The 10,646-nt window shown below is 48.3% G+C and overlaps 1 protein-coding gene across 1 annotated transcript in view; it reads left to right on the top strand.

The window, feature by feature from the left end:
- Positions 1 to 10,646, top strand: part of LOC143981317 (inositol 1,4,5-trisphosphate-gated calcium channel ITPR1-like) — a gene marked incomplete at its 3' end in the record, with an annotated part of 56,067 nt that overhangs the window by 22,738 nt on the left and 22,683 nt on the right. The window contains 7 exon segments of the mRNA XM_077479113.1: positions 12 to 172; positions 1,329 to 1,470; positions 1,557 to 1,715; positions 4,179 to 4,351; positions 6,364 to 6,483; positions 6,584 to 6,778; positions 6,859 to 7,110. Coding sequence (XP_077335239.1) covers positions 12 to 172; positions 1,329 to 1,470; positions 1,557 to 1,715; positions 4,179 to 4,351; positions 6,364 to 6,483; positions 6,584 to 6,778; positions 6,859 to 7,110 — 1,202 coding nt within the window.

Below are 10,646 nucleotides of genomic sequence, written 5' to 3'. Positions count from 1 at the left end.
GCATCTCTTAGATTGGAACGTCCCCTGTGAAAGAAGACAAGGAAGCATTTGCCATTGTTCCCGTGTCCCCGGCGGAGGTTAGAGATCTGGACTTTGCCAATGATGCCAGTAAGGTTCTCTCGTCTATTGCTGGGAAGTTGGAGAAGGGGACCATTACCCAGAACGAGAGGAGGTAAGGGGCAGGTCATTGATGAATAGCTTGTGGTGGGACCGATCTCACAAATTTCTTTCCTGCAACCACAGACCGTGTTCACAGTGGAATCTCTCCCGCCGAGGCATTGTATTCCCCTGGTGCCAGGACCCCCACCCCAGGGCCGGTCCTACCATGTGTCCCAGTGGGTCCATTGGTCCCAGTCAGTACTTTGAGGAGGGCAGCAATTTGAACTATGGTCACCTCTCCTATTTACCCAGCAAATTGACGACTGAGATTTTTTTTCCAGCAGTTCTGTATCATGACGACAACTGCCCCAACGAGCCGTTCAGCCTGCCCCCCGCACTGCCCTAGCCTGCCCCCGCACTGCCCTAGCCTGCCCCCGCACTGCCCTAGCCTGCCCCCCGCACTGCCCTAGCCTGCCCCCGCACTGCCCTAGCCTGCCCCCGCACTGCCCTAGCCTGCCCCCGCACTGCCCTAGCCTGCCCCCGCACTGCCCTAGCCTGCCCCCGCACTGCCTTAGCCTGCCCCCGCACTGCCCTAGCCTGCCCCCGCACTGCCCTAGCCTGCCCCCGCACTGCCCTAGCCTGCCCCCGCACTGCCCTAGCCTGCCCCCGCACTGCCCTAGCCTGCCCCCGCACTGCCCTAGCCCGCCCCTTGTAATTTAACATGACGTCATATAATTAAGGTACTGTTGCATTGGAAATCTAACTTCATGATAAATTGAAATGTTTGTTTCTATGAAATAATGGATGTGGGAGCCTTTTTGGTGGGAGTTTTCTTACGGGGGGGGGCTGGGGGCGCAGCAGCATTTCATTCTTGGACCCAGGCAGCTTAATGTCTTGGGCCAGCCCTGATGCCCCCCACCCGGGAGAAGATGGTGATTGGCGGCTTTACCAGCCATTAGCGAAGATCGCATGTAAAATCAGGGGGACTGGTTGTACCAATCATGTTAATTGCTCAATCAACTTGGGTACATTCAACCTGCCCATACATGGTTTGTATTGTCTACGGCTGGATCCAAAGCACCTGGAAATACTGAATGACAAGTCTTCCCTGCTGCAGACCATTGTCCAGACATCTCCGCTTTCTACCATAGTCAGATGTTTGCCCCCCCCCCCCCCAGTCTCATTTTATTCTTGGGGTGTGACTCTCGCTCTTCCTTTCTATGATTCAGGGCGGTGACCAAACTCCTGGAGGAGTTGGTTTATTTTGTGACAGCCGGAGTGAATTCTGGGCAGGATGTTCTGGAGGTCCTGGTGAACAAACCCAACCGCGAACGCCAGAAACTGATGCGGGAGCAGAATATCCTGAAACAGGTGCAGGTCGTGTTCTGTATGGGTGGATCTACATTTGGAGTGTTGACATGCTGAGCATCGTTTTGTTCCTCCCCCCTCCCCCGCAGATTTTCAAGCTGTTGCAGGCCCCGTTCACGGATTGTGGTGATGGTCCAATGCTGAGACTGGAGGAACTGGGGGATCAAAGACACGCGCCCTTCAGGCACATCTGCCGGTTGTGCTACCGCGTCCTGCGCCACTCCCAGCAGGACTACCGCAAGAATCAGGTATTTTTAATGATGCCTGAAAAGTGTCCCCCCTGCTGAGCGCTATTCACATCCAGCGTGGTCAGGGAACGTGCCGTTATTATAGTCGGCCTGACTAATGTTAGACTTCAGGGGCTCCACCACTTACACATTTTCAAATATTTATATAGAAATCCTTTTATTGAAAAAACAAGGGAGCTGCAGATAAGAAGATATTGCTCACAAATTTATGACATCTATGCCGTCCGTACTCCTTCTTCCTCTTCTTCCTCTTCTTCCTCTTCTTCCTCTTCTTCCTCTTCTTCCTCTTCTTCCTCTTCCTCTTCCTCCTCTTCTTCCTCTTCCTCTTCTTCCTCTTCTTCCTCTTCCTCTTCCTCTTCTTCCTCTTCCTCTTCTTCCTCTTCCTCTTCTTCCTCTTCCTCTTCTTCCTCTTCCTCCTCTTCTTCCTCTTCCTCTTCCTCTTCTTCCTCTTCCTCTTCCTCTTCCACCTCCTCTTCCACCTCCTCTTCCTCTTCTTCTTCTTCCTTCTCTTCCTCCTCTTCCTCTTCTTCCTCTTCTTCCTCTTCTTCTTCCTCTTCCTCTTCCTCCTCCTTGACGTATTTTTCCATTTTTCTTTCTCTCTTCGAAAGGATGACCTTGTGCTCCCCTTAAAACGTGATCCCTTTTTATGAGGGGGTTGGCAGGGCTGGGACAAGGGGTGGGCAGGAGGGGCAGCCGCCTCTAGAGAACAGTCATGGGGGCGCATCCCACTCACCTGCCACTGATCTGGTGTGTGCATGTGGTGGTAAGTAAACACTCAATGCCAAGAAGGGGGCAGCGGATGGGCACAGGGTGGTACACCCATCCCATGGCACGCATTAGCAACAGGCAAGATGGGCATGGTTCTGTATCCTGTTCTGACAACCCCCCCCCCCCCCCCTTCGAATGATACAGGGCAATGCACACATGCAGGAACTGTCTACTGGGTGATGTGGCATCAGTGCCCCCCTTGAATTTGAAGACAATACGTTACATAATCCGGTTGAAAGGAAAAAAAATGAGTTCAAACAATAAAAGGGAAAATAAATACATAAAACATCTAATATGTTTGACCGGATCGAATAAAAACATTTGGACGATCTGTTAGATGATCTTCTCTGGGCCGTCCCTCAGCTAATATGCCAGTCACGTTCCCCCGGTGTGGCGTTGGCTTCAGATCTGTCTGAAATGGTCCTCAAAGCCGACTTGAAGACCAAAACCCTTTTTTTTTTCTTGGATGGAGTGGGGGGAAGGGTTATGTCATCTGTCTGCAATTGGGGAGATGTTTTTTCACCCCCTTATTATCTCAGACACAACAGGATATGAGAGGAAATTCCATCCTACAGTTATCTGAGCAAATCTCCACCGCTGGAGGATCTCACCTATTTCTGTCAGTCCTCCGGGACAAATCTAGTGAATGTCCTGCGCGGGGACACCGATGGCAGCAAAACCTTGGAAAGTAGAAGGCGGTGGGGGGGGGGGGTGTTGGATTTCTTCAGATGCTCAGTCGGGTCTCGAGCCGTGTAGAGGAGGAAATGATTCTACTTGGGAAGCTCCCCCAGGAGGGGTGGCCAAAGTTTGGCTTGAGTTGGCTACTGGTTTTGTATTAACGAAGGAAATTGCTTAAAGGAGAACATGTGACGTCCAACTTCAATTTTACTCAGTTGTGTACTATAACAAATGGTGTTTCAGGGGTTCACATGCCCCCCCCCCTATCAGGGCTTGGTACTATTATTGGTACTGGTAAAGTCAGGATCTGCAGTGGTCATACAGATTATACCTCAGGGTCCCTCAAATTGTATCGGACGGGGGCGCCGCTCCTTGTATCGGACAGGGGCTGCAAATTGCACCTTAATATACAGTGGGACCTTGGATTATGGGCATAATCCCTTCCAGGAGAATGCTTGTAATCCAAAGCACTCTCATATCAAAGCTAGTTTCCCCATAGAAGGCAATGGAAACGAAGAGGATTCGTTCTGCATTGACTTCTATTACATGGAATACTGCATGTTGCCAGAGGTGGTGGGGGGGCGCTGGAGAGCCTCAGAAAAACTCTAGAACAGCTCGGCTAAACTCGGAAACACTCGGGAACCAAACGTTTCTGAGTATTTCCGAACGGCTCCGAACCGTTCCACGTGACCCCGTCGCCCCTGCACCTCTGGCAAAATGCGCTACTGCACACCCCATTAGCTTGAATTCTGTTGTTTTTGTGAGACAACACTCGCACATCGAGTCAGAATTTAAAAAAAAAAAAAAATGTGCTTGTCTTTCAAAACGCCCCTTAATATCGTTACTCTTAAACCAAGGTTCCACTGTAACTCAAACAATAGTAAAGTGTCCCCCAACCCCCCCAACAACGTCCTTTCCGACGAAGGGCATTGTATATTTTATAGCTGCTTTTGGTTGTGTGACTTGTTATTGCAGAGGTGGAAGTGTTGTGTGTAACGCCCCCTTCTGTCTGCCCAGGAATACATCGCCAAACAATTTGGCTTCATGCAGAAGCAGATCGGATACGATGTCCTGGCGGAAGACACGATCACCGCGCTACTGCACAATAACCGTAAGCTGCTGGAGAAGCACATCACCGCTGCCGAGATCGACACCTTCGTCAGCCTGGTGAGGAAGAACCGGGAGCCCAGGTGAGACGGAGGGCTGGGGGGGGGGAGGGGGAAGTGCTTCCTCCTTCCAGGAAAAGGAACTGAGAAGACTCAACAATGTAACCTAAAACTACACAAACCATTCCGCTGGAAAGTATAAAGTCGAGTAGAACCCCTAAAATGCCGGTCATGGAGGAAACGCAAAGCCCGGCTGCTGATCACTTGACCAAAAGTCTGGGTCTTCGGCCTCATCATTTCCCCTGAAGCAAAACATTGTGTGCTTTGAGCTCCTCCTTCCCTTCATCGTGGGGAAAGGTCCTGGGGGAGGTACTGGGGCAGGTTTTTTTCTTGGAAAGCCTCCTATCACATCTTGACCAATCCCAAACCAGGCCCAAGACAAGAACTTTTGTTTCCTATTAGATTTTCAATCTTACAATAGTACAAAAAAAAACCCCCAATCCTGCCTCATAGGTCCTTCAGGTCTCACCCTATTGGTCTAAAGTTTGTAATCTCCCCTCTACCTGTATTCTTCATATAGAAGGCTTCAGGATAAGAGATTGGGAAGAACTGTGTTGAGTTGACCCGTTCATGTGGACCCCAATGATCTCCATGAACTATGACCTTTTATCACCTGTCAATGGCATATAGAAATATTCCAAAGTTTCAATGTATAAATAAGAGGAGGTTCTGTTTTCAAACGCCACTTTATGCATCGACATTCCTCCATAAACCCAGTCTCCCTGGACAGTATGGTCGCCTGCTGCACCATCCACAGACAGCTTTACTCTTCAATACGACAGTTTTACGTCTAATTGCAGTACAGAGGATGTGCTTTCTGGTCTTTTGAAATGCAAGAGGACAAGGACTTTCCTAAACCCTGTCTCTACAAATAACACTGACTGAGGGAGCAGGGCAGAAGTGGGGAAGGGTCTAGCTAGGACTCGACTAACCAGCACTAAACAGGAGGGGAGAGACCAATCACATAGAACACAAGTTGCAGTGGCCCAAAGTCTCATGTAGATGTCCGTATAGTACTGAGCAGTAAAAAAACCTGAAGCAGGTCAATACAACGCATGGAAAAAATGATGGCACAGGACGTTGGTGTGGCTCTTCAGGAGAACCCCACACCAAAAAAAAAATGGAGTGAGGTTCCCCCTCCCCCACCAAAATCTGTACCAGACCCTTATCCAGTCATGCAGGCCAGGAAAGGATGGGGGGGGGTTGGGCAAGTGTCTACAACCCCCCCCCCCCCCCAACTATACCAGGCCACATGCCCTCAATTGGACATTTGGACATGTTTATTTTTTAATAAAGCGCTTGTCAAACTATTTGTCTATTTTTATGTACTCTTGACTTTTTTTTTTTTTTTTTTTTTGGTGAAAGGGGTAGGGGTACTAATATACCCCATACTCAAATTGGCCCCCAGATCCTGCCCTCCAATATTTCAATGTTGCTGACAAGGGCCCCTGGCCCGGAGGTTATGGGGGTTCCGGAAGAGGGGTTACGTATCGGAATCTGGAAGCCCCCTTTAACAAGGCGGGCCCCCAGATCCCGGCCTCCTCCAATGTGAATGAGTATGAGGTACATAATACCCCTACTCCTTTCCCCAAAAGAAGTAAAGAGTACATAGAAACACAAATACCATTTTTGACGAGTTCTTTATTAAAAAAAAATAAACCCCACCCCCCCCCCATATAAATGCAGGTCAATCACGATGACTTTTGAACTGCACGAGGAAAATAAAAACTCCCTCCAAACACAACTGGTCCTGACGAGAGACACTTGCCGAATGACAGGTGAGCATTGGGGCGGGCTCACCTGATGACCCCACCCCCATGTTTACCTGTCATTTGTTTAATCACTTTGTTGGGAGTACAAGAGGAGGATGGATTGGCTGTATAAGGACCCTGAGTACAGTTGACCTGAATGTACAGGTATGTCCTTCACAAGCTGTTCAGATGCCTTCAGAAAAGAATTTGGCCACCTTTATGGTTTTGGAGAAGACCTCTGTGTATGATGGGATTGGCTGACTTTGTCCTTTTCTGTTCTGGAAGGTTCCTGGATTACCTCTCGGATCTCTGCGTGTCCATGAACAAATCCATCCCCGTCACACAGGAGTTGATATGCAAAGCCGTTCTGAACGCTGCCAATGCCGATATCCTCATTGAGACAAAGTAAGAAAAGACTCGACTGCTAAGTTTCTCCAAACCTGGATGGTGTTACTGGCAAGTTAGAGTAGTTTGGGGTCAATTTACGCGTTTTCCTTTTCTTCAGGCTGGTCCTGTCGCGTTTTGAGTTTGAGGGTGTGAACAGCAGTGAGAGCCCTCTGGAGAACGGAGAGGACGAGGAGGAAGTTTGGCTTTTCTGGAGAGATGCCAATAAGGAAACGAGAAGTAAAAGTATTCGAGAGTTGGCTCAGGATGCCAAGGAAGGGCAGAAGGAGGACCAGGATGTCCTCAGTTATTACAGGTATTGGGTGGGCCGGCGGGTTTGTGACTTCTGCTCCAGAGTGATGTATCATATATTTCCACTTGTCCTCTCTTGTTCAGGTACCAACTAAACCTCTTTGCCCGTATGTGCCTGGACCGCCAGTACTTGGCCATTAATGAGATTTCCGGCCAGCTAGACGTGGATCTTATCCTGCGCTGTATGTCTGATGAGAATCTGCCATTCGATCTGCGAGCGTCTTTCTGCCGGCTGATGCTGCATATGCACGTGGACCGAGACCCCCAGGAACAGGTGACCCCTGTGAAATACGCCCGTCTCTGGTCAGAGATACCTTCAGAAATCGCCATAGATGAGTAAGTCAATGGTCAGAGATGCCCCTTCATCCTCCCTTTATTGCCACCGATTTTGTTCACATCCAGAACTTCTTCATTGCGAACATTTTCACTAAAATGTGTTACTTTGTGTATTCTATTAATCTTTGAACTGTCCCGGAATAGAAGATGCTGTTTTCTCTAAAGGGATCTTTCCAAGGAAGCCCGTTTTATTATTTAATCTCCGCTCATTCCTTTCATTGCTCTAACCCTCTACATGCTCTTGCCCAAAGTTGTATGTAAACCCTAAATCTTTTCGGTTAGGGGAAGCTTTGTCCCCATTTTATAATGGCCTCTTCCCCACAACCCTGGCCCGGTGGTTGTGGGGGCCTCTGGGAAAGGGCTTACCAGATTCTGGAACCCCCCATTAAAAAAAGGACTGCCAGATACCCCTTTCCTTCCCTTATGTGAATGCAGCAGGGGTACACAGTATCCCTACTCATTCAGAAAAAAAATAACATAAAAGTAAACACTTTTGAGAAATCCTTTTGTGTTTAATAAAAAAAAAAAAAAAAAAATCCTAAAGTCCCCTGTAAATCCACTGTCAGTCATGATGCCTGCTGAGTTGCCAAAAATCTGCTGGACCTGTTGCACACAACCGATCCTGACCGTCCTCCCGGTGAAGAATAGCTTCTCGGTGAGCTATATGTAAAAGAGGCGGCGATAATGGCGCCATCATTCACCAAATACAGCCAGTGACCATATTTGGGCTGTGATGGCAATGCTATCCCCGCCCCTTTCCATACATGTCAAGGGATTCCCGGCCATGTATGCCAATGTGAGGGTGGTGGTTGCTAGGGATGCATTGGGTGCCAGCACCCACTGATTCCTTAGAAACCATTGACAATGGCAGGGCGTTCCCTGACAAAGCATGGCGTAGGACGCACTTGCACAGAGCTCTGAGCATTAATCCTGAATTCTAACTGATCCTGTGATCCTCAGACATCTTACATACCACAGGCTAACCTGGGAAAGTTCCCCGATCCTGCCTCGTCATGTCCCCGTCAGAAGAGCAGAAAGCCACCGCCGCTGCTAAACTCGAGCTATATCGCAGACAAGACGGCAACAGTAGCTATCGCCGTTGATATCAGTTGTGAGGGGTGCCTCTAACATCTCCATTTTGGCTGTCCTTTAGTTGTGGAAAAGTAATTCCCTTGAGGAACGTATTCATTTGTGTCTCATCAGAATACGAGGCTGTGCACAAGCCTGCAAAAAAAATTCTCTAAAATTAGGAGGACACCTCGGGTGGATCTGTAGTCTGCTCTCCCCAAGGACCCCGCAATGAAAGGACCACTGGTGGTCTATCGTTACTGTGAACTAAATATGCAAGTAATTTGGGAAATGAGTATGATGGTGATAGTGGAATACCCACCCCTAAAATGCTAGCCCTATGTAACCACTTATTTGAGACATCCACACTTCCTCGCTCATAGTCATTATACCCAAACCAGGGAAAGACCCGCCTAGACCCAGACTACCCTGAATCCTACCGCCCTATTTCTTTGCTGCAGGTCAATATTGAAATACTAGCCCAAAGTACTTGCCCTCCGCCTCAATCAGATCATCTTGAGTCTGATATCCGCGGACCAAGCAGGCTTTATCCCAGGTCGCAACACCTCCTTTAACGTAAGGAAGCTATATATTAATCTGCAAGCCATACATACAATACATGATGATATTGGATCATGAGTGGCGGTAACCCTAGACACAGCAAAAGCATTTGATTCAGTGAAGTGGAGATACCTTTGGAAATGCCTCGAGGGTTATGGACTTGGGCCTAAAGTCATCAAATTACTACATCAAGACCCAACTGCCAAAGTGGTAGCCAAGGGCTGGCCCTCCTTGGTGTTTACCCTCACTAGAGGAAGGGCACAGGGCTGCCCGTAATCCCCACTGTTGTATACCCGAAAAGCAGAGCCCCTCGCCATCTCTGTCCGAGAAAGCCCGGAGATCCATGGATTAAGTCTTGGAAACTTAACAGAGAAAATCAGCATGTATGCCGATGACACGCCGTTATACTTGGCTGACCCGGGTCCCTCCCTACAAACCGCACTACAGACGATAGAGTGGTTTGGGTCGTTCTCTGGTCTTAAGATTAATTGGGAGAAATCACAAATCCTCTCCATTGATAGTTTTCCACCATCCAGGATACACACCCAACTCCCTCTATGGCGAGCAAGCCAGATGTAATATTTAGGTATACATACGTCTCAATCCCCGGCCAATTACATATCTCTCAACATAGAGCCCCTCCTCGCCCTTTTCAAATCTAACATACAAACTTGGACCCGTGCTTATTAACCTTATAAAAATGGTATTACCTAAAATACTATACATCTTATGGCATACCCCGATTTATGTACCCCTAAAAAAAAACTTTAAATCCCTGGAGGCTCTCCTCAATCCTTTTGTTTGGCAGACACTTAAGAATCCCGGAGATCTAGGGGGCACTGCCCTTCCAGACTTTAATCTCCATTACATGCTTCCCAGCAATCTCAACTGTATCACATTGACAAGATGGGGATAGGTGCAATATTCTATGCCCACAATGGGCTTTATGGACCTCAGACCCTCTCTGTGCTGTGGCAGTGGGCTCAGGGGGAGCTGGCAAGACCCTATTATACCACTGTAGGCACATCTGGGACCTAGCTATGATTAAACTTTGGATACCTCAACTTAACGAGTTCACTCCCATATGGCTCAACAGGACTTTGTCAGAATCCCTACAGATTCCCAACACCGAGATCTGGGGCACGAGAGGGATCTACTATTTACATCACCTACTCTCTGAAGGACTCAAGACCTTCAATGCCCTTCGCAAAAAATTCATTCTCCCCAATAGTATGTTCTTCAGATTCTTACAGATCCGCCATGCTATGCACTCCCAGTCCCCCCCCATTCCCCCCCAATTCCCCTCCACAACTCCTTTCCAATGCATTCATGGCTATAGTTAAAAGCGCAGATCCTCCAAACCTGATAGCCACCTTTTTACAACATGCTTAGAACTCCTACATCCACCAAAATGGCTTATGACCTTAAACCCTGGTGGGGGAGAGAGAGGTGGGAGCGTTGGCAGACGAGGAATGGAGTGAAGCTTTAGATTTCATCAAAATTGTCTCCCCCCTAAACTCTTTGGGCATACTTCACCCCGTTGAGGGTAGCTAGATTTCGGAGGGGGCAGTCCTCCAACTGTCTATTGTGTCAGCAGGGAACGGGTACATTTTCACTTGATTTGGGCATTCCCCATTATTACAGCCATTTTGGAAGCAAATTGGAAATTTCCTACATGACAAGATGGGATCCCCACTTACCATGGACCCGAAACAATGTCTGTTGGGAATATTCCCTGACCCCAAAATGAATACATTTATGAAGATCTCCTTACATGAAAACTTTATTCTCAGCCAGGAAAATCATTGCAAGACAATGGATGAGATCAGACGCCTAACGTTTCTGAATGGAAAGCAGATGTAAAGAACTTCCTCCCCTACAAAAAATGATTGTATATAAACCAGGGA

This window comes from Lithobates pipiens, unplaced genomic scaffold (genome assembly GCF_037356315.1).
Source record: "Lithobates pipiens isolate NorthernLeopardFrog02 unplaced genomic scaffold, aLitPip1_a1.2 Scaffold_138, whole genome shotgun sequence".
Classification (NCBI taxonomy): domain Eukaryota; kingdom Metazoa; phylum Chordata; class Amphibia; order Anura; family Ranidae; genus Lithobates; species Lithobates pipiens.
This window is presented reverse-complemented; position numbering and strand designations above follow the sequence as displayed.